This window comes from Malania oleifera, chromosome 4 (genome assembly GCF_029873635.1).
Source record: "Malania oleifera isolate guangnan ecotype guangnan chromosome 4, ASM2987363v1, whole genome shotgun sequence".
Taxonomy (NCBI): domain Eukaryota; kingdom Viridiplantae; phylum Streptophyta; class Magnoliopsida; order Santalales; family Ximeniaceae; genus Malania; species Malania oleifera.
In genome coordinates, this window is record NC_080420.1 from 6,450,506 (window position 1) to 6,474,257 (window position 23,752).

The window sequence follows — 23,752 nt, forward strand, 5'->3', positions numbered from 1 at the left end:
TAAGCTCGTCCACTGGGTGTGCCTCTCATGATGTCAGCCTATGTGCCTCTCGGGTTTGAGTTTCCCCTGGGTTCCTGAATTTACACCCTCGTGGTGCTGTGGGGCCGGTATCACGGGGCGCGGGAATAGTCTTGACTGTGTTGCATCCCAGGGTAATCTGGTAGATGCCGGCTGAGGACACCCAATGATATAAAAAAATAAAAAAAGAAACATGATAACAAATTCCATGTACAAAGTCCCCTATGACTCTTGATGAGTAAAAGATTGAGAAGGAATGCTATTAACTAGAAGCACAGAGTGTAGAATATATATATAGTAGGGCCAACGCGAGGGAGACCAAATCTATGAAGGACCCATTTCAAGAACTGGCAGCTAAGTTTATTATTTTTTAACTTACATCAAGCTTTCCCACAAAAAAGGAAGGCCTTTATTTCTTTCTTTTTCCCTTTCCCTTTTTATGAATGGTTTTTTTTATACCGAAAAAAAAAAACTGGTTTTGGTAAAATGGCATTTCGAGGAAAGCTTAGAATTCTCATGATTATTTTATAAAGAACGTTGCAATGACTAATATGACAAAATCTAAAAGCAGTTGTGGATGAGACTAGTCTACGTAATCTACTTGCAACTATTGCTAGGCCCATGGTAGTGAAAAAGTAAGAAGGTTAGTTGAAAACCTACCCCCTTCAATTCTTTATGAAGCCTGTTGATTGGAAATGGAATACTTGATTAAAAAGCGTAGCATTTATATTTTTAAAACTTCTCTGCACAAAAGTAAGAGTAAGGCTGCCTACCAAATCAGGAAGCTTTTATTGTTATTATTATTATTATTATTATTATTATTTTCTTTTTCATATTCCAATAGATTTTGCCAATGAAGGAAAAAAAATTGTGGATAATCCATAATATAACAAATTATAAATTTTTTTTTTTAAAAAAAAGTACCCCCTTTTGTTCGGAAATGAGCATAAAATGGTAACATTTCGGTTCTTGTAGGAGAATATGTATCCAATCACCATTCTTCAGTGTTATTACTTGGTTAAAATCTAAAGATTATTACCCTAATTGCAGGAGAAACAGTTAATGCCCACCCTTACCTTAAGATGACCCTTACCAACAACACAATCAATTAACCTACAACCCACCTTATTAGCTTTCTTTAAGGCATGGATTTCAAAAATTCAAATTTAAAATTGTGTAACGAATATCTTCCAAATTCATACAACCGAATTCAAGACTCAAAATTCATACTCATAAATCTTGGTTAGCATCATGAGATCATAAAATCATGGTTCACATGCCCTATACCTGTAATGACCACGGGTTGATGTATATAATATCAATCTTGCTATATGTCACAGGCCTTTGATGTTCAACATTTCTGATATAACATTACCCCTTCGATGGATGTTTACTTTTAGCATGGTCAAATGGACTCTATGAAATATCCAATATGGGTATCCAAAGAAAGGGATCAAAGCTTCCAAAGGGCATCCCTATAAGTAATGCAACCCATCCATCCACCAAGCTCAATCAATAAAATAGTTCAGCCAAAAAAGATCAAAGACCAAAAAAGATAAAATAAATAAAGAAATAAATAAAAGAACAAAACTAAGGACAAGGGCGCACATTCAATAAAACCAAGACTAAAAACATGTAGGGGACGCAGTACGGGTTTCCTCGTAACTTAAGGCTAAATTTTGCTATGCTGAGTAATTTACAATTGCATACAACTCTCAAAGAAATCCTTAAGAACCAAAAAACCCCGCCTCTCTCTCTCTCTCTCTCTCTCACACATGCAAACAGCCACAGCACTTATCAAATGGATAAAATAATATTGCAGTGCTTTATCAGAGCTCTCAAATACATTATAAAATAACGATGAAATTAGATTTGAGTCAAAATTGAAGTGATTGGTAGGTACAAATAACCCTCACAAATCTACAGAAGCAACAAATGCAGTAGCATCTTTAAGTGTCTTGCGTGCCCGCCAACAGACAGCACTGGCTGTTTCTGATGTTCCCATCTGTAAAATTAGGGAAAATGAGTAGCAGAGCAATTTATAAGTACAGATGATTCATAAAAATCTTAACACCAATTAGAATGTGAACTGAACAGCCATGCATTAGACAAAATTTTGTGACCACATTGGAAGAAAGTGGTGAAAACGCATGATTGGTGAAAATCATAGCTCAATGCAGAAACAAAAAGGAAAATCTATGGTAGCCAATGAAAAGACCACACGATACATGTATTTTTCATCAAAATAAAGCAAAAAAAAAGTTCACCTTAATCTCCATTGAATAATAATCTTGCCACAAGCTCACATCTTGATCATAAGTTGTAAGAGCTGACTCATATAACTTGCGAGCATTAACAAGACAACCTTTATCACCAATGGAAGCAAGGTTCAATTCCAGCTCAATGCAATTTCTGTATAGTGCGAGCCCTGGATGAGGTAATGCAAGAAATCTGCACTCAAAACCGAAAAAGGTTGTCAGTCTATAATCAGTGTTAACCAAAAAAAAAAAAAAGATGCTATTTAGGGTTGTCTTCTTCTTCTTGGGGGTGCGGTGTGGGGTGGGGGTTTTAAAATTTAAGTGCAACAACCCCCGACCCTTCATTAAAATCCTTGAAAATGTAGTTCATCATCTCATCAGGTGACTTAACCGTTTATACATCTCTCTCGCATGCTGAATGCCATTCTTTTGAAGAACAAAATTTACAATGGCAGAAGAGAGGGAAAATCCACATTCACTGCCACCGTGTTTAGCCAGTGAAGCCATGGAAATCTCAACCAGCTTCTCAAAATACATTTTTTTACTTGCAAAGAATTTGAGTGCCTGCAGCACAAATAAAAAAAGGCCCTATGAGTCAAACTTTCAACATTAATTGAACTCTAATTGATAAGGTAGACAGCAAAGAAATGAGAGAGCGAGAGAGAGAGAGAGAGAGAGAGAGAGAGAGAGAGGGTCAGGGGAGGAAAGGAAAGCAATGTGAGATAAGGAATGTAACTCCACTTTATCTAGTAACTATAATTGCTGAATAACTCCTCTCTAACAAAAGAAATCCAGGTTTGCCACAATCATGCAGATTTCGTTAGCTTTTTTTTTTTTTTTACTTTTTTTTTTTAATTGAATGATAGGAGTACAATAACAATTACAACAACCCAGACCACATGAAAACTACCATACAAGAACTCAATCCCCAGAATTGTTCCATAAATCCCAATACTCTCCAGTTCTGAGAAAAGAAAACTTGATAATCTGCATTGACCAAATATACATCTAATCTTTTTAAAGGGATCCAGCCAAGCGTCAGACTGTTTCAAATTTTGACGATGGATTACAATCAAGTCACTTGTATCCAACAAAGACTGTTAATCCAGTTTCAACCAGGGCAACCAGCTACACCTATTTAAATCTGCGATACAAGATACAAAACTTTAAAAATACTTTTGCAAATGCAGAAAGCACTTCAGATTGAACTTGAACGGTTGGACCTAATATACCAGGCCATTTAAATTTTTTTTTTAAATATATATTTTTAAGATTGTTAGAATCTTACGATTCTAGATTTGAGTCATACAATTCGCAACAACTCCACACCAAATCAGTTCTAATCTTACTAGTGAATCTAAAAACTACTGAATTGTTGTTGAATCTCAATCCAAATCTATCGATTCACACGATTCTAGACCAATCATATCCTAACAAACCCGACTAGTTTAAAACCCGAAACACAACATTTCGTTCTTTTTTCTTGCTTTTGTTTATACATGATTGCCTTCCATTGCTTGTCTATACTAGATTTGTGCTAAAAAAGAGAAGAAATTGGGCTTCACATCTTAAGTTGCCTTCACAAAACCATTCTTCACTCTAGGAGTATACCATTATGCCATTACGAAGGGAAAGAACACTCACTAGCTGAGGTGGTACTCATGTTTCATTGCGTTTTTAAGAATCAAGAGTTGGTTTTTGTGAAAGAATATGCGTGAAATATTATTATTATTATTATTATTATTATTATTATTATTATTTATAAATTGATAAACATTAAAATAATTTTACATTATTCCCTCCCTTAAACAGCATAAAGTTCATTTTTTTATTAATATTTTTGGACTCTTTCTCTTACTTTTCATTTGCTTAGCGAAAGCATACACATGAAATATAGTTTTTTCAATTGTCAAAATTTGAATGTACTTTACCATTTCATTTGTTTGTATATCAATATATGCATGCCATTTAGAATATAGCTTTGGAAATAGTACTGAATCTTACGATTCGAGGCGATTCTTGATTCTCAATTCCCAAAATTGGAATTTTGATTCATGACTTGAATTTTGATTTTGACAGCTATGTTAATAACAAGAACTTTTTCAGATAAAAAAGAAATATTATTTGAAGAAAGGAGAACTTACAGGGATCGGAGAACAAGCAGTCCTCCTAAAGAAAGTATAGGTAAGGAAATATGGAATACAACTAGAAAAAGGTAAAAGCCCTCCAATCCTGTTGCACATTAACCAGCCACATTCCAGGTTTACCGTGAGTTTTTTGAATGACACGCGAGTTTTTCGAATATGATACGCCGCACTTTGAGTTTTTCAAAACTATCAAAAACCCCTTGAGATTTAATTTTATTAACAAAATGAACCTTCCATTAGTCAATTATTAATTAACTATTGATCAAATGAGAGAAAATGAATTTTACCCTTAAATGATATTTAAAGTGGCATCAATTTAATAAATTAAGTTGAGAAAATTAAATTGATGTTTGCACATCAACCAGCTGCATTCCAGGGGGAACTAGCTAAAAACTGAACACTGTAATGAAGCCAATAATAGAACCCTACTTTGCACAACAAAAAAAGAGAGCCAGCACCCTCCTGTTGAGGATTCTAGAATTACATTCCAACCAAATACACCATAAAACAACAAAAGTTTAACACCTCTAAAGATTTTCTGTTCCCTTAGATCTCCAAAGCCCTTAAATCCGTGGAAAAAAGCTCTCCAATGAAGAAGGGCACACTCAATGCTCCCCAAACACATTAAAAAGCCTGCTCCATATGCCCCAAGAAAAAGGAAACGCAAAAATAAATGAGCATTCACTTCACTCCAGAAACAAAGAACACAAATATCGAGAGAGAGAGAGATTTAGAATGTCTTCTAACCTGGAGCAATTCATGGGTATAAATCCTATTAAGAACCACACACTGAATAAAAGCCTTTATTTTGCATGGAGTTTTAGCTTTTCAGAGAAAATGATAGCCAATAGAGTCACAAGTAATATGATAAAAATACAGTTGCAAGAAAACACCATAGCCATTAACCCACCAGAGCAATGCTTACAAGAAATTAGGCTTCCTGGCTCCAAGTCAACCTGACACTTTGATTTACAAACTCTATACCAAGTTACCAATGAAACAAATGACCTCTCTTACCCTCAACCACTACGAGAAATCTCTTATTGACTTTTCTACAAAATGGGCTGGAGTAACTCTTTCTAAGCGCCGATCAGTGTACTCTTAAGAAAGATTCAGGGTTGTTCAAAATCGCCTAAAAAAAAATTATGAAAATGTAAAAGATGGGGATTGGACCATAGAGGATGGGATAGATACAAATACTCTTTGGAATAGATTAGTTAGCTCAATTAAAAGATAGCAAAAGAGATTTTAGGTGAATCAAGGGGAAGATTCTCAAATAGCAAAGATAGTTGGTGGTGGGATAAAGATGTACAAAAAATCATAAGACAAAGAATTTGGGTATAAAACGTGGCAAAAATGTAGAAACAAAGATAACTTTAAAAAATATAAGGAGGCAAGAAAAGATGCAAAAAAGGCCGTTAGTGAAGCTAAATAAAGTTCATTTAATAGTTTGTATGATAGATTAGTTACAAAAGAAGGGGAAAGAGATATATTTAAACTTGCTAAAACTAGATAAAGGAAGAGCAATGACTTGAGAAATATAAAATATATAAAAAGTGAGGATGATATTGTCTTCGTTAAGGACGAAGACATTAAAGAAAGATGACAAAGTTACTTTAGTAAGTTGTTTAATGAAAACCAAATAGAAGGCTTAAACTTAGAATTGTCAAATGAGGAATAGACTAAAAATATAAGATTTACTCGCAAAATTAGAGTTAACGAAGTTAAGTTTGCACTAAAAAAGATGAAAAATGGGAAAGCTATGGGACCAGATAACATCTCAATTGAAGTTTGGAAATGCTTAAGTGATAACGGAATTATTTGGTTAACTAATTTATTTAATACAATTGTAAAAACTAAGAAAATGTCAAATGAATGGAGGAAAAGCACTTTAATACCTATATACAAAAATAAAGGAGATATTCAAAATTGTAATAACTATCGTAGAATTAAACTTATGAGTCATTTGATGAAACTATGGGAAAGGGTAGTTGAACAAAGATTAAGGTTAGAAACGAAAATCTCAGAAAATCAATTTGGTTTTATGCCTAGGAGATCTATGACAGAAGTTATTTATCTTTTAAGAAGATTAATGGAAAAGTTTAAGGAAAAGAAGAGGGACTTGCATATGATATTTACTGACCTTGAGAAAACATATGATAGGTTACCTAGGGAAGTTCTATAATAGGTTTTAGAAAAAAAGGGTGTATGTAGTAGGTATATCGATGTCATTAAGGATATGTACAATAGAGTAATGACTAGTGTAAGGACTTTTGACGAAGAAACTAAAGAATTTCCAATCACCATAGGTGTACATCAAGGATTTGCTTTGAGTCCTTATCATTTTTCTTTAGTGATGGACCAAATGACTAAGAGTATTCAAAACGAGGTTCCATGGTGTATGTTGTTTGCAGATGATATTATATTAATTGACGAAACAAGGGACGAAGTAGAGGCTGAGTTAGAATTATGGAGAGAAGCTTTAGAATCTAGAAGCTTTAGGATAAGTAGAAATAAGACAAAATATATGAAATGTAATTTCAATAATGATAGGAGGAATATTGAAGACAAAGTCAAACTTGATGATGAAGAAATAAATAGAACTTGTAGATTTCGATACCTTGGATCTATTATGCAAGCTGAAGGAGAAATTGAAGATGATGTAATACATAGAGTTAAAACAGGTTGGGTAAAATGGAGAAGTGCTTCAAGTGTGCTCTGTGATCATAGAATACCCTTAAAATTGAAAGAGAAGTTTTAAAGGACAGCTATAAGACCAGCTATGCTATATAAATCGGAATGTTGAGCGATGAAGAAACATAATATTCAAAAAGTAAAAGTTGTTGAGATGAGAATGCTTAAATGGATGAGTGGTATAACATTTAAAGATAAATTAAAGAATGAACATATTCATGGTAAGTTAGGTGTAGCTCCTATAGGAGATAAGAAAAGGGAGGGACAACTCAGATGGTATGGACACTTGCAACGTAGGCCACATAGTGCACCTGTGAAGAATAGTGACTTAGTTAATGTGGAGGGTAGTAGAAGGGATAAGGGTAAATCTAAAATAACTTGGGAGAAGATAGTAAGGATTTAATATCCTTAAATCTATCAAAAGAAATGGTCTATAATCGCATAAATTGGTGGAAAATGATTCATATAGCCAACCCCACTTAGTGGGACTAAGTCTTGGTCTTGTTGTTGTTGTTATAAACTATAAAGAAAATTAAAACTAAAATAAAAAAATCAAAACCTGAAAACTAGAGTTCATATTTATAAAACTAAAATAAATTAAAAACCTAATTGAAAGCATGGTCATTTTTGTCCAAATGACAAATAAAAAAATAGTATTAGAATAATGAAAAAGAAAACAATTAGAACATATTATAATAATAAAAAAATAATTATAATCAGTTTACTTATTTATTATATTTTTAGATGCACTTTTTAGTGCTCCAAAAACAATATATGAAAGTTGAAAATTGGTGGAATTTTTTTAGATGATTTTTATTAATTTTTCATAATTTGGAAATTTCATGGATATTTTATTTTTATTTTATTTTAAATTCATATGATAATTTTATATTGATTTTTTTTCTTTAAAAAATGTGCATAATGATTTAATCTTCAAGGTACAGTGGCAATTTGTTGGCCCAATAACTTAAAAACTATAAAATCTAGTTTTCAAATTTTGTCACAAGAAGTGAAAACCAACAGCAGAAACTGAACTAGAATGCAAGCAAATGCGTTTCTGTCAACTGTTTGATTGCATAGCAACAAAAATAGGAAACAGAAAATAGGAAAGGCATTACGGACAAGCTAGCACGATTTGAAGGCGAGACAGAATTTCATGTCCATAGTAGTTTGACTCTGAGTTGGCATCCACCCATAGAACAGGACCAATAGACAGAATTAGTGGAAGTACAGGAATGATTATTCTCAAATCTGCAATCAAAAGGGCAGGAACATCTAGACTAGCCAGGGAAAGAGGGCACTTAAACCCAGATGGTGGGGCCTTATGGGGGTTGGCTGTGGCCAATAGGGACAGCACACCCCCACTTCAAGTCACCTTTGTATCAACTGAATCACTCTAAAAGTGAAAAACCCAGCTTAGCAAATCATTTCCAGGGAAACTGATAACAAATAACCCCTTAATCTTTAATCCTGCCACTCAAATCATTTGCAGAACAAAGAAAAGGTGGTCATGTTAGCAAAACAACCTACTTCATTGGAAAGGAAAAAATATAGTATCACTAGAAAACTATAAATGAGACCAGTGACATCCTTAGAACCCACTCTAAAACCCTCCATTGCAACCCTCTCTACACCACAACTAATCATCCTACTAAGAATATCCACCAAAATAGTGAAGAGAAAAGGAGGTAAAGGATCACCATTGGAAACCATGAAGCATTAAACCACAATTTAAGCTCACTCCATTAACTGTAATTGCAAAGGCATTTGAGGAATGGCAACCCCCGATACATTTTCTCAAAGTAAAACAAATTTGTTCGCTTCTAACACCCCATCAAGGAGCCTCATAGAAACATTTCATGTGCCTTCTCAAATCAGGCTTAAAAACAATCTTCTCCCTATGACAATGCTTTACATCCTTCCAAAGTCTTACCACTCCCTAAAAAGGCACTCTGAGAACAAGCAATAATACTATCCAAAATCTCACTTAATTTATTTATCAACAGCTTACGTACCTCTTATAGACAGACGTCACCAAATTAATAGGCCAAAAATCCCTTGCCATCCTTCTTGGGCACTACAGTAATTGGCAAAATTAACACTCCTACCCATTACTCCTTAGCAAAGAATTCTCTTTTTCCATTTTGAGAAAAAAAAAAATCATCCTTAGCGATACCCTAGCAAACCTCAAAGAAACCACCTAAAGTAAACCAATCTGGAGCTGGAGCTTTGTCCTTTTCCATTCCAAAAACAGCTCTCCTCACCTCCTCACAAGGTCTCTCCCTAAATACCACGCCTTAAAAAAGCAGACAATCTCATCAAGGGTTTCTAAACACCATCCCCCTCCCCCCAACTTCGTAATGAAACTTACATTTCCTAAGACTAGCAGCTTTACGAAACAATCTAGGGTAATAGCCACCTTTCTTTCACCCATCTCAACTTAGATTTGTGCCTCCAACTAATTTCATCCATAAAAAGAATCTCATCAAACCCATTCATCAACTCCAACCTCCTAAATGCAGATCCTAAAATAAGTACCCCTCGTCCTCTAACAGGTCAAGTTCACTAATCTCCTGACTCCTTCATAAGATTAAAGCCTCCCATTCCTGACACCTCTAACCAAATCTAGAAACCTTGGATGACCAAATCACATTCTCAAACCTAATCAGAGTGGGTCCCGAATCAACTGAACAAGACTCCATAACGAAGGACAATGATCTGAGACCAATTTAGGTGTTTTTTCCAGAAACATTAGGAAAAATTTGAGGATGTGAGTGTCAATGGACCCCACTCAACTGATCAAGACTCCATGACAATGGGCAATGATCTAAGACCAACTTATATGGTCGAACGAGGTTTAAACATGAACAAAACATATTCTTTCTAGTCTTATAAGTCCAAACATATGGTCAGCCTTGAGTGTGAAGTTGAGAGGGTGGAAACTGAAGTGTGGTTTCTTGTTCTCAGCACACATCCTCCCAATTATTTGTAATGATGAATCCATCAATGTGAGTGTCAATGGACCACCAGTAAACTGAGAGTAAATCTCTCATGTCATAATCCCTAATGGCTTCTTTGGTTAATGTTTTGGGTACAGTTTTCTGTATCCGGAAATGCAGGATACCCAAAAATAAAAAAATTGTGTTCGCTTACATGTTATCAAAATATATCCAAAAACACCCCTAAAAATACAAGTTTTCAGGGCACTATTTTTAGATGTTTCCCACATTTTTGGATACATTTTTCTGGCTAGAATGAAGACACGGGGTATGGGGTACAATCCACCATTTGAGAAATTTTCAGGGTAAAATTCTCCTTGGGATTTTGCTCTTGTAAAGGGTGGTCTTTTTTGCCTCTTGATAGGCATCAGTAGCGGTTGCTTTTCCTGGAGTTCCATTGCCTCAGATTCAAAGTGACTGCAATCTTGCTACATTGATAATGTTCGGTTTTCCTTTTTTCATTTGATGTGCAGACTTATGGTCCTCTGCTTGTACATTCTCTCTTTCTTTAATGAAATGTTCTTTTCTTATCCAAAAATAGACAAGCACATGACATGACAATTGCTCCTCTTAAAACAGTATTACTCATCTGAACATTGGCTCAGGGAGCCTCATACCAACATAATTAGGACAAGCATTCAAAATCTTCAACAATATGGGAAAGCCTCTTGAAATAAAATGCAGTTCTGCATAGCCCACATCAGAGTGAAAAATAGTGGTAGTTTCCAAATAATTATAAAATAATTATTGAATCTGATAGTTATGAAGCATTTTTTAGAGCTAGATTTTTTTATATTAAAAAAGATGCACATGATCATGAAGAACAGCATTACTCAATAATTCATGTGGTGATAATCTGATCTGAAAGTGAAGAAACAGAAAAAAAGTTGAGAATGCATACCATGAGCCACAAGCTCTCAACTTCTGAAATGGATGCTTCTATCAAAACATTTCTCAGGAGTTCAAAGATGGATAGCAGATCAGCTTTACTTGGGGAAGGAGATTTCTTTGTGACACATTTCATCTCTATTGAGATCCTTAAAAGCCATAATTGTACTGCATTTGAAAGTTTGCCACAGCATAGTTTTTCTGCCAGTCTTCTGGCTTCATCCACTGTTTTTAATTGTAAGCAAACTGAGATATGCTGGCAGGCAAGATCCTCAGTAAGGCACCCCATGGCTTCAGCCCTCTCAAACACTTCCAATAGATATGAAATATAATCTACAGTATGACCGGAGGCACTTAATAGCGTAGAACTTTTTGCTTCTCCTTTTGGAAGAACATCCATAAAAAAATTTATATAAAGGTTAAACATCATGGATGAAGGCACTTGTTTTAAAGCCTCTTCATAAACCTACACATGACAGGGCATGCCAACTGATAATGAACGGTCATGAAAAATAGAATCGTTTAGAATATACACATTTCATTTCCACTATATTCTAAGCATGGCTATTAGATACAGTTAAGCTGTCAATGGTGAAGGAATAATTATCTACACAGAACTCCACAGAGTAGAATGTTAATAACATAATATGTACCTTGAGTCCAAATACTACTGAAACATATGCTTGCTCCATCAGTAAAGCACTCACAAAGGCATGCATCTCACAACTTGCCTCTTGCACTACATTCTAAGCAGAAAAATTACAGTTTCTTTTTCACTTTTTTTTTCTTTTTGTTTTTCAGTGTTTTTTTATGATGATTCATGAGACTCAAGAAACATGATTTCCTGGCTCACTTAACTTAATTTCATTAATTAAAACGTGTTCATACCTGAACTGCTTTATGTAACTGACAAGGCTGGATGTCTGTACCCATCTCTCGTTTACTTTCAAGATCAGTGATTTCAAGTCTTGCAAGCCAGTCCCAATACTCTGGTTCCACTGCAAAATCTTTCTTCATGTCATCCAGTATCTCCTTCTGCATTTCTTCTGAATGCCCCAAGTTTATGGCTTTAACAATCTCAAAAAATCTCTTTCTAAGCCCCAAACTAGAAGGAAGAGCTTCAACTGCACCACTGTATATAGTTCGAAGAATGCTCAAGCTTTGCTCTTGAAACACATCTAATTTCATTTTTGACTCCTCATTTTGGACATTTGATAAATCATCACTCTCTCTTTCATCAAGGGACATAAATAGATCTTTATTTTCTTCTCTCCATTGTTTTTCATTTGTGTCTGCATGATCTCGAGTCAGTGTTCCTTCATCTTCTCCAAGAGCAACCTTGCGGGCTTTTAACTTATTGATGTATGTAAGTTCCATCCGTAGATACTCCACCCAAAGATCCTCTGAAGTTTGGCACACTCTCAAACCACTCTGCATAAGAGCTCGAGCAGCTGTGACATTTAAATTACAGTCAAATTCCCATGCTGCAGCATATATCCACACTCCTGGTACCTTTGGGTGAAACCTAATCAGCTGAGCCAAGGCCTGAGAAAACATTTACAACTAAATTTAAACAAAATAGAACAACTTTAGTCAATATTTAATATTTTTCTGGAAAAAATCCTAATAATTCAAGCAAGTAGGAGCTAAATCTTTTAACCATCATTTAAGAAACGGCTATTTCTAGTAATGGCCCCTTTCTCAACAATGGATTTCTACCCTTAAATTCTATTTAAAACAAAATATAGCAATTCTAAATCTGACAAAAGTCGCAGACCTCAAATCCCAAATATTTTTGGCTTAGCAATTCAGGAATTTTCAAAATATTTTCTGAGTGCAAAGTGCAAATAAAATCAAAATATCAAATGCTAGCATGGTTATCAAAATTCTCATCTGCATTATATGATCCTACAAACCAAACTTGCCTAATCAATCCGGATCTTAAGAAGAATCTTAATCAAGTAGGATCCAAGTAGGATCCTATCTAGATCATAGGATTGCGATCCTACTTGTGCAATGGAATATGGATTTTTCCTGTTTAGGATATCAAAGAAAAAGGTCCACTATATATTTTATTGGCCAAACACTTTACTCTTGCAATAGACACAAATTTTGGTGTAGTTGCCCCAAATACATTAAAATAGGGCAAAATAACGAGTATGTTATGGGATGTGTTCAATCCAAGTCAAGAGAAAAGCTGAGTATCTCTTGAAAGCTCTCTTCCTTCAAAATCATATGCTCTCTGAGAGCTTAGAGTTCTTGATAGGCAGATCCCAAGTTGTCTATCAGCAGGCCCAGACTGTTCCTTCTTCCAGCAACAGTAGAGGCCAGCAGCTGAGAGCATTGAGATCAGCAGAGAGCTTCAACAAAAAGAAAGTTGCAAAGTCAAGTTGACAGCATAAAATTGCAGGCTTGTAGCAATCATGCGTTATCTTTGCAGTTTTTCACTTTCTTCTTCTTTTTCTCTTATTATCAACAAGCCAAAAACCTTTTTTTTCCCCCAAAGAAAAGAGCATACAGCTTTCCTTTTTGTCTTCTGTTCTATTTGACTAACAAAAAGTTCTTCCTTAAACAAAAGGCTTTTATTTTTCTTCTTTTCTTCCTCTTCCTTCTCTTTTTCCTTCTTCTTATGGTCTGATGACAAAACCACAGAAACTGAGAAGTTTAAATCAGTTCATTGAATTAAGATTAGCAATTTCTTCTTCCTTCCCTCTTCATTATTTTTGCTTTTCTTTTTAATTACAATTATTGAATAAAACAAGCTAGCAACAGTCATCCCTATGCAGTTCAAAACTTCAAACTATTCAGTTTTTTTTTTTTTTTTTTCAAGGTTCACAATTGTTGAAGGAAAAAATTGCTATGTGCTAACTAGCAAGCTAGCAATATTCTTGAAATTTGTTATAATTTCTTAACTTACTACAGATTTATTAGGCTTAGTTTATTGAGAATTTTCATACAATGCCAAATACATAAAAATTTAAATTTGTTTTACATTGTAAGTAGAAACTTATGATCCATGATCTGATCTTGCAGCGCCCCCCCCCCCCCCCCCCCCCCCCAGGAACAATCCTACGCAAGATCCTGATTCTACCAACTTTGAGTGCGAGTGGACGTTAATCAGGAAGAAATTTTATTGCAAAATGTAAAAAGGTTCTAATTGAAGCAGACTAAATTAGGATCAATAAAAATTTAATAATCACTTCTAGTGATCTCCACAGACACACTTTAAAACGCATTCAGATCCACAAAAAACAGCTTCAACCAATATTGCATTAACTGTACACTTTATGCTTTAAAATTTAAATTTTAAAATTAATCCACAAAATTCATTTGATACCGAATCAAATTTGCACTGATTCAATGGTTCCAGTAAGGAAAGTGAGTGCAATATGTACAGGGATGCATGTTCATATTTGGGTTGGCACCAGAAAAGAAGCCACAAGCTCAAGACATGCCACTCACAAGTATCATAAATGGCTCCAGATATAAAATTTGTTAGAATGGAGACTAGGATGAGGCTTCCTTATTTTTGACTGTCAGTTAACCAATGCTCTGAGGAATAATGTGCTGCAAAAGTGCAGCACATATCAGCAGGACATTTACATGCACATAATGAGTTAATGAGGAAATCTTTCATCCCCACCCTCACCACAGGTTGTGACTCGAGAGTGTTGGAGGTAGTGCAAATAAAGTTCTTTGTATATGTCATTGAAAAGATTTAGCTCAAAATTGATAACACATCATCATGCAACACACATGCATTACACTGAATTTGAACGTAAGGAGGTAAGGTAATGAGAAAATTTGGCTTTCACCTCTCTAAGGTTGTGTGGATTCAATTGCTGATGGAGCTTGCAGTGAAAGCAGGGGAGGTCAGAAGGTGCTCTAAGGGTTTAGGCTGGGGTGTATGCTGTGCTTTTGAGGCCCGACACAAAGCCTGTTTCAATCATCTTATTTGAACAATTCTGACCAGCCTCAGAATTACATTTCAGAGTTAAAATTAAACAAATTCTGTAGTTGATTTCGCTATTTACTGGTCATTAGTAAGAGTTAAGTTCTGTACCCTTGTGAGTTTCCCACTAAAGCTCAAAGATTGCTTGTAAGAGACGTTAATTCGTAACTGTGCGTATTATTATAGAAGTTTCAATACAATTATTAACAAGATTTCCGTAGAGACGCAAAGAAATATCAGCAGAAGAAAAGCAACAGAAATTTTGAATTTTTGCGGTTTTTATTAATCAAAGAGTGCATTTTGTTCAGTCGAACACAGCAAATTTTCAGTTTATTGGAAACAAAATGAATGAAACATAAATTTTTGTTTTACCCGTTTCTTGAGAGAGAGAAAGAGAGAGATGCACAAACCTTCCTCATCCTCCCATTCCTGCGTTCTCTGCAAAACTCAAGATATTGAAACCAGAGATCGACATCGCCCTTAAACCGCATAACCGCCAACCGATAAATCTCGATTATCCTCGAAACGCCCGCGAAATCCGACAAAGACTTCTTCATCTTCTTGTTGCCTTTCTTCTTGAGCTCGCGGGCCATCGCCTTCTTTCGGAGAAGACGCAGCGCGTCGAGCTGCTTCTCATAGTTGATGTAGGCCAAGAAGTCCTGCTTGAGAGGGCTCGGCCTCTTGAGCCGGTACTCGAACTTCCGTCTCTGCTTCACGATCTCAGCGATTTCAAGGCGGGTGAAGAGGCCTCTCCGCTCCAGGTCGTCCAGCTCGTTCAACATGCGCTCCAGCCTGTACTGCACTACGTCCGCCATTTTTGAGTGCTGTGAGAGTGCTCCTTGTGCCTCCTCTACCAAGGGGGGGAAAGTTCTGAAGAGAGAGGTAGAGAACGAGGGTTTGTTATGGCAGTTTGGCTAACGGGGTACGAAAAAGAAAACAGCAGAGAGTAGGTTTTTGGTTGGGGACGATGAAGGGAGTGGGTCGGGTCACCCGCCCGGAAACGGCCGAGTTGTACAAACTTCGGGTCGAAATGGTGAGGGTGTAGAAACTAGAAAGTAATTTAATTTTTTTTATTTTTAATATTCTAAAAATTATAAAATGTCACTGTATTTCTTATTTTTTAATATTTATCTAAAATGTTAAAAAATATTTTCTAAAATTAAAATTAAAGTGACTAATAAAATAAATGTTATTTTTCATAACTAAACATGTGATCAATTTTGTTCAATTTTTATGTTATTTTCTAGTAAAAATTTGAAGAAAAATAGCAACAATTAAGTCTCGAGTTTAGTAATTCACTGCTACCTTGACAATTAACTTCAATTTCAAGTGTTAAGGGAAAAGTTATTCATGTACGCACGAGGAAGCATTTTTGTGTCAATCCTTTAATTGGAGTTATTCAAAGTTGGATACTTGGATTGAGATTATTATACATTGTTAAGAAAATATAGAATAAAAGAAACAAATATGAGAAATATTGTCAGTTAAACACTTCAAGAGATACCTAATAGTTTGTTTGTCTATTAAGTGTTTAATTAGTTATTTGTGCGTAACAATTGCTAAAAATACAGATGGAGAATGATAGTAATCGATGACAAAGGTTCAATAGCAGACAGTGATGGTCAACAGTGGTTAGAGGCATAACTATCAGAGAGGGAGAAGAAAATGAAATGTTACTGATAAGTGAATAAAGAGACAGGAGCATTGGGTTGTCAATGAAATAATTTTTTTTATAGAAGTCTTGAAAGTATGGGTATTTTTAGAACATCATCCTAAAATAAATTTCCATAAATTATTACTCAATACTTTGAGATTCAAACTTCTATTTTAGAGGGTTTAGGGTTCAAATCTTAGGATAGGATGGGAATTGGAGTATTGAGTAGGAGATGGACTGTAAGAACCTAGAAAAATAGAAAATGGATTTCTGCAAATTTCGTCGATGAAGCCAAATTTCGTCGACGAAGGCAGTAGACTTTTCGTCTACAAAATTCAGAGGTTCGTTGACGAATAAAAATTGAGAGGTTTGGAAAATTTGAAATATCAGACTTCGTCGACGAGGCTGCCGATATCCGTGACGAAATCCTTGACTTTTTGTCGATGAAGGTACTTTTCGTCGATGAAAATCGGGCAGGTCAAAGGCTTAAAAAAGGGATATTTGGGTTTTCTTCTTCACTAAGCTTCTCTACTTTCTCTCTCTAAACTCTCTCTCTCTCTCTCTCTAGATTTCCTCGCCGGTCGTTAATAGAATCGGAAATCTGAGGTTACCACGAGGATCATGGAAGGATTCTCTACAACTTCTACGGATCGGAATCTCGTTTCAGAGATTTTCGGGTTTCGAGCCAAAATCGAGGTAAGGCTCGGTTTTCATTTCTGATTTAGTATATGTGTAGTTGTATGAATTATAAGCATGTTTAGTATTGTGGTTTGTAGATTTCGGAGTCTCGGTTCATAGTTTTGAGGGCCGTAGAGTTCATGGTTTGGTTTCGGGTTGAGGTAAAGGGATTCTGTTTATATCAGTTCATTTTTGAAATCGAGATCGGTAAGCCTATAGGCTACGATCGTATGTATGTTTTGACTACTTATTTGGGGAAATCTATTGGGTAAAAATATGGGATTTTCGGGTTACAGTTTTCGGGAAAATTGGGGATTTCGGGTATCATCTCTTATTTGATTGGAAAACCGTTTATGTTGTTTAAATTGTATTATTGAGGTGAACTTAATCCATATTTGCATAAACTGTATACTTGAAATTGTAAACGATATGATTTTCCGTGAACCAAATAAGTGTGGTATGTGTGTATGTATGTAAATGTTCCAAGTATTTGTGAAAACAGTTATGTGGCGGCTTATTACCGTACGCTGAAATGTATAGGGACATGAGTTCCAAAGTGATTCCAGGTTTTGTGAAAATGACTAGGGGTGGCTAACTACCGTACGTCATAACAGCTAGGGGCGGCTAACTACCGTACGCTGTACCCTGTAACGGCTAACTACCGTGGGCAAGAGTGGCCGGTTCTATATCCGGAGTGCAAAATACCAAGAGTTGCCGACTCTACATCCGGGGTACGAAGTATTACCAGTATGATTTAGTTGGTCACCGAATGTAGCAACGGACTATAGTGGGGCTAGGTTGACGCAACATAGTTTGCACATGGTAACGTAATCAGGGTTAGACCACATGACCTTGTGTAGTTGCATATGTAGCAATGGATTCACTATTGAGCCTGAGTTGGAAACCTTCGTAGTTTAATGTGTTGGAACGTAACCGCTATGAGACTATGTGACTTGTGCAGTTGTGAGTAGTGTGACGACACTAACCATATGTCTGTATGTATGTATTTGAGTATCGTATGAACTAGAATGGTTTTGTGAAAATACTGGAATTGTATGGAACTGTATGGAACTGTATGGAATTGTATGGAAATGTATGGAACTTGTTTTGAAACTGTACGTATTGTTTCAAACTGTATCGTATGTATGTGTTATAAAGTATGAAAATGACACTGGTATGCCACACACTGATATAACTTGTTTTCTCCCTTACTGAGAGGTGTCTCACCCCGAATATATACAAATGTTTTTCAGGTCCTTCGGGTAGCCGAAACTAGCATCCGAAAGCGGGGGTGTGTTTAGCTACTGTTAGTACCTGATAGGTACGAAATTTGTAACCGGGTTTTCCTGATGGATTTTGTAGACACCTGTGGTATGTATAGTATTTATAGATATGTTTAACCTTGTATGGTATAAGACTCTGGTATGGTACAGTTTGATGTAAAGAAAGATCGTATTCCGCTGGGTATGTTGATGAGTATGGACATGTGTATGTATGTATATAGGGCATCCATTACCCTACAGGGACGGACCCTCTTGTATATGGTATCATGTATGTTTTACATTGATACAAAGACAGGTTAGGTTACTTAATTTACCCCTGGGTGCCATTTCAGGGTTCGGGGCATGATAATTTGGTATTAGAGCTAACCAAGTTATTAGGTCTTGTAAACTTGGTTAGGAGTATTGATGTGTACATACCAGAGTATAGGATGTGGATATGGGTAGAGTTGGTTGTGGGTTGTTCGGTTGCTAGACCGGGAATTGTCGACGGTATTTCGTGTTTTTCCTGAGATGACGATTCCAGTAAAAGCAGGGCAGATCATTGATGACTTTCGTGTCGGTGTAATAGGATAGACCTGGACCTGGCAGGAAGTAGTTAACATGATTAGTGTAGATCATTGTGTTAACTATATGTGTTGTAGGGATTCTAACCGAATCCTATTTTGTTTTCAGCATGGAGCCCAAGGATAATAACTTGGAAAGTGGCTCCAAGGAGACAGCAAGTGATGAGTCTACTTCTATGTCTTGTAGTATGGCGAGACAGGTGATCTGGGAAATTGGGCAAAGTGTCAAGAGAGGCGAAAGCTCTCCTACTGATGCAGGGCGTACCATCGAGAGGTTCACATGCACGCACCCTCCGACATTTACAGGAGGACCGGATCCGATTGTGGTGGAAGATTGGATTGAGAAGACCGAGAGAATTTTGGGAGTCCTCCACTGCACTAAGAAGCAGAAGGTCTTGTACGCTACCTTCCAGCTAGTTGGGGAGGCAGGGTGATGGTGGATAGCGGTGAGTTTGCTTGAGAGGTAGAGAGCTGGTTCATCTTATCTGACGTGGGGCCGCTTCAAGGAGGTATTCTTCAAGAGATATTTTCTAGTCTCCACTCGAGATGCGAAGGCTAATGAGTTTTCAGGCTTGACGCAGGGGACTTTGTTGGTGTAGAGATATGCTTCCAAATACATCGAGTTATCTCGATTCGCACCATACTTAGTTCCGAATGAGCACGAGAAGGCTCGGAGGTTCGAGAAGGGTCTAAGGAAAGACACCCTCCGTCTTGTGGGGATGCTACAGATCCGTAAGTTTTCTGTTCTGGTGGATAAGGCCACCATAGTTGAGACCGACCTTCGAGGAGATGAGGTTGTACAGGTACAGGGGAAGAGGCCAGTATCTTCTGGTTCTCAGAGTGGTTCTCGGCAGGGACTATGGAAGAAGAAGAAGAGCTATAGTTCCGGGTATCGACAGAACACCGAGCGGCTAAGTTCTCAAGGGGATCCATCCTCCGCACCGTGCGTGAAGTGCCATAAATGGCATGAAGGCGAGTGTCAGCCATTCAGGGGTGTTTGCTTCAACTGTGGCCAGTCGGGTCACATGGCGAAGTATTGTCCAGAACAGAGATGGATTATGCCTGCACAGAGCCCAAACCATGGGAGTAATCAGGTGCCTCAGGAAAATTATCAGGCAACCACGACTCCGGCAACTGCTCCGACGAGAGTATATTCACTTACTCCAGCAGATGCGGAATACGCTGGGAACGTGGTGACAGGTACCATGTTATTGCTTTCGAATACAGCTGTTGTTTTATTTGATTCGGGGGTAACCCATTCGTTCATATCTGCTAGTTTTGTGAAGTTGTGTAGGGCAGAAACTTGTGTGCTGAGTGAGTTGTTGTCTATGATTACGCCAACTGGGAGTGTAGCAGTTTGTAGCAAGATTTTGGGAAACTACCCAGTTATGATTCAGGGAAGCCTGCTACCGGCGAATGTGGTGGTATGTGACATATCGGGTTTTGACGTCAATTTGGGGATGGATTGGTTGTTCTCCAGTTATGCTGTGATCGACTGTCGTAAGAAGGTAGTAGTGTTCAGACCTCCTAGGAAGCAAGAGTATGAGTTCGTGGGATCGTGTGTGCGTCCGGCGCCACAGATCTTATCGGCATTGTAGGCAAAGAGGTTACTCTTAGACGGATGTCAGCGGTACTTAGCTTGTGTGCAGGAACCACCGCGGGATGAGTTGAGACTTAAGGATATTCGAGTGGTCAACGAGTTTCCGGATGTGTTTCCAGACGATTTACACGGTTTACCTCCAGATCATGAGGTGGAGTTTGCAATAGAGTTACTGCCTGGGAAGGCACCGATCTCTAAGGCTTCGTACCGGATAGCTCTAGCAGAACTTCGAGAGTTAAAGGAGCAGTTGCAGGAATTACTGGACAGGGGATTCATTCGACCTAGTGTTTCGCCCTGGGGAGCTCCAGTACTATTTGTGAAGAAGAAGGACGGGTTGATGCGGATGTGCATGGATTACCGTGAGATTAACAAAGTGACGGTGAAGAACCGTTACCCTTTGCCTCATATAGATAATCTCTTTGACCAGTTGCAAGGAATGCAGGTCTTTTCAAAGATCGATTTGTGGTCAGGATATCATCAGGTGAGGGTTGTAGCGAAAACTGCTTTCCGAACTAGATATGGTCACTACGAGTTTTTAGTCATGCCTTTTAGGTTGGCACTAGCAGTGTTCATGGATTTGATGAATAGGGTTTTCCATGAGTACTTGGATCTGTTCGTGGTGGTGTTTATTGATGCATTCTGGTATACTCGAGAAGTACGGAAGAGCATGTGGGTCATTTGAGATTAGTGCTATAGAGGTTGCGAGAAAAGAAGTTGTATGCTAAGCTGACGAAGTGTGAGTTCTGGTTGAATTAGGTTGCGTTCTTAGGCCATGTGGTGTCTGAGGGTGGTATATCTGTTGATCCTAGCAAAATCGAAGTTGTGGTTGACTAGGTTAGACCGAAGAGTGTGTAGGAGGTTCGGAGTTTTCTAGGACTGGCGGGTTATTATCGTCGATTCGTAGAGGGTTTCTCTAAACTATCTGGACCTCTGACACAATTAACCAAGAAGGGAGTTCAGTTTGAGTGGACCAGTGATTGTGAGCAGTGCTTCTAGGAGTTGAAGCACCGGCTGGTTACTGCTTTAGTGTTGACTATTCCCTTGGGGGATGGTGGGTATGTGATTTATAGCGACGCGTCTCTGAAGGGTTTGGGATGTGTGCTTATGCAGCAGGGTAAGGTAGTGGTGTATGCTTCTCGACAATTGAAAGAGTATGAGAAGAATTACCCTACGCATGATCTAGAGTTAGCTGCCATGGTGTATGCACTGAAGATCTGGCGACACTATCTGTACGGGGTGTAGTGTGAGATCTTCATGGACCACAAAAGCCTCAGGTACTTTTTCACGCAAAAGGAGCTGAATATGAGGCAGAGGCGGTGGCTAGAGTTGATCAAAGATTACGATTGCACGATTAGTTACCATCCAGGAAAGGCTAACGTGGTAGCGGATGCGTTAAGTTGTAAGTCAAAACATGCAGTAGTATCTACAGTTGTAGCTCAGCATCATATCAGACGGGATTTGGAAAGCCTTGGCGTGGAGATGGTGTCTGGTGATCATCAGGCTTTCATTGCCAGCTTGGTAATCCAACCGACCTTGTTTGAGCGTATTAAGGCTGCACAGGCTATTGATGCAGAGTTAGCTGGGATTGTAGAGAAAGTACAGCAGGGTTTGGCTGTGGATTTTAACATCTCTGACAGAGGTGTGTTGAAGTTTGGGACCAGGCTTTGTGTTCCAAATGATGAGGAGATCAGAAAGATGATTCTAGAGGAAGCGCATTGTTCTTTGTATACGGTACATCCAGGTAGTACGAAGATGTATTGGGATTTGTGCGAGTCCTTCTAGTGGAGTGGTATGAAGAGGGATAATGCTCGGTTTGTGGAGCAGTGTTTGATGTGTCAGCAGGTGAAAGCTGAACATTAGAGGCCGGCAGGGCCGTTGCAGCCTTTGCCTAACAAGAAATTCGTAATGCCCATACTTGGTCCTGAAAGCCGTCTTTGATACATCTTCTGCTCTCACCTTCACCTGATGGTAACCTGATCTGAGATCGATCTTTGAATACACCCATGTACCCTGGAGCTAGTCAAACAAGTCATCTATATGGGGTAGAGGATACTTGTTCTTGATAGTCACTTTATTAATCTCTCTGTAGTCTATACACATCCTCATCGTCTCGTCTTTCTTCTTCACAAATAGCACTAGGGCTCCCCATGGAGATACACTAGGCCGTATGAAGCCTTTATTAAGTAAATCCTGCAACTGGTCTTTCAATTCTACCAACTCTGTCTGCGCCATTCGGTATGGTGCCTTAGAAATCGGCGCTGTACCTGGAAGTAGATCAATAGAAAAATCTACTTCACGATCAGGCGGCAAACCTGGTAACTCATCTGGAAATACGTTTGTAAATTCTCTCACTATAGGCGTATTTATAAGTTTCAATTCATTTTCTGACATCTCCTTCACAAAAGCCACGAATCCCAGACAACCATTCTGAAGCAATCTCCTCTCCTGAATAGCTGAGACTATCTGAGGTAAAGACTGCACTCGTGACCCTGTAAATCTAAATTCTGGTTTCCCTGGAGGTCTGAATATTACTTCTCTAGCACTGTAGTCTATAATAGCAGAATTAGCCGCTAGCCAATCCATGCCAAAAATAATGTCAAACCCGTGCATATCTAATACCACCAAATCAGTAGATAAGATCTTCCCCTGAACATCAACTGGGCAACCACGAAGTATCCTACTACATCTCACTGCTGACCCGGTCGGTGTAGCCACTAACAACTCAACATCTAATGATTGCGTTTTTGCCCCACATAATTTAGCACACCCTAAGGACACAAATGAATGTGTGGCACCAGAATCGAAAAGTACAATAACTTTAAATGTAAACATACTAACAGTACCTGTCACCACGTCGCCGGCCGCCTTAGCGTCAAAGAAAAAACTCTGGCTGGGGCCGTATTCCTTTGCTGGCCTCCTCATGGTGCTTGGTAACCTCCTCGTGCACGTCTAGGAGCAAGAGCAGTACCAGTCTACATCGGACACTCCCTCATCATATGCCCTGACTTCCTGCACCTG

General features: G+C 37.8%; 2 protein-coding genes across 3 annotated transcripts in view; one reads left to right on the top strand and one right to left on the bottom strand.

Annotated features, from left to right (window-relative positions):
- LOC131152960 (uncharacterized) overlaps positions 1–23,752 on the top strand; it is a 69,412-nt gene that overhangs the window by 17,890 nt on the left and 27,770 nt on the right. The window contains exon 8 of one of the 2 annotated variants that reach the window (XM_058104931.1): positions 18,542–18,629. The exons of the other annotated variant lie outside the window; for it this stretch is intronic. The gene's annotated coding sequence lies outside the window, so the exon portion shown is untranslated. Of the gene's footprint in view, positions 1–18,541; positions 18,630–23,752 lie in introns of those variants that run through there. 2 annotated transcript variants of the gene reach the window in all.
- Positions 1,673–15,971, bottom strand: LOC131152959 (uncharacterized). Its single transcript, XM_058104928.1, has 6 exons — positions 15,367–15,971; positions 11,893–12,549; positions 11,018–11,470; positions 2,668–2,840; positions 2,286–2,469; positions 1,673–2,023 (listed from the first exon to the last, which is right to left on the bottom strand). Exons 1-6 carry the CDS (start codon positions 15,769–15,771, stop codon positions 1,931–1,933), a joined length of 1,965 nt encoding a protein of 654 aa, XP_057960911.1. The 5' UTR covers positions 15,772–15,971; the 3' UTR covers positions 1,673–1,930.

Coding starts and splice junctions, on each gene's coding strand:
- LOC131152959 (XM_058104928.1), bottom strand. CDS start 15,771: ATGGCGGACGTAGTGCAGTACAGGCTGGAGCGCATGTTGAACGAGCTG. Junction 11,471..11,892: donor AGTTACATAAAGCAGTTCAG/GTATGAACACGT, acceptor TGTCATGTGTAG/GTTTATGAAGAGGCTTTAAA. Junction 2,841..11,017: donor TTGAGAGCTTGTGGCTCATG/GTATGCATTCTC, acceptor TTTGTGCTGCAG/GCACTCAAATTCTTTGCAAG.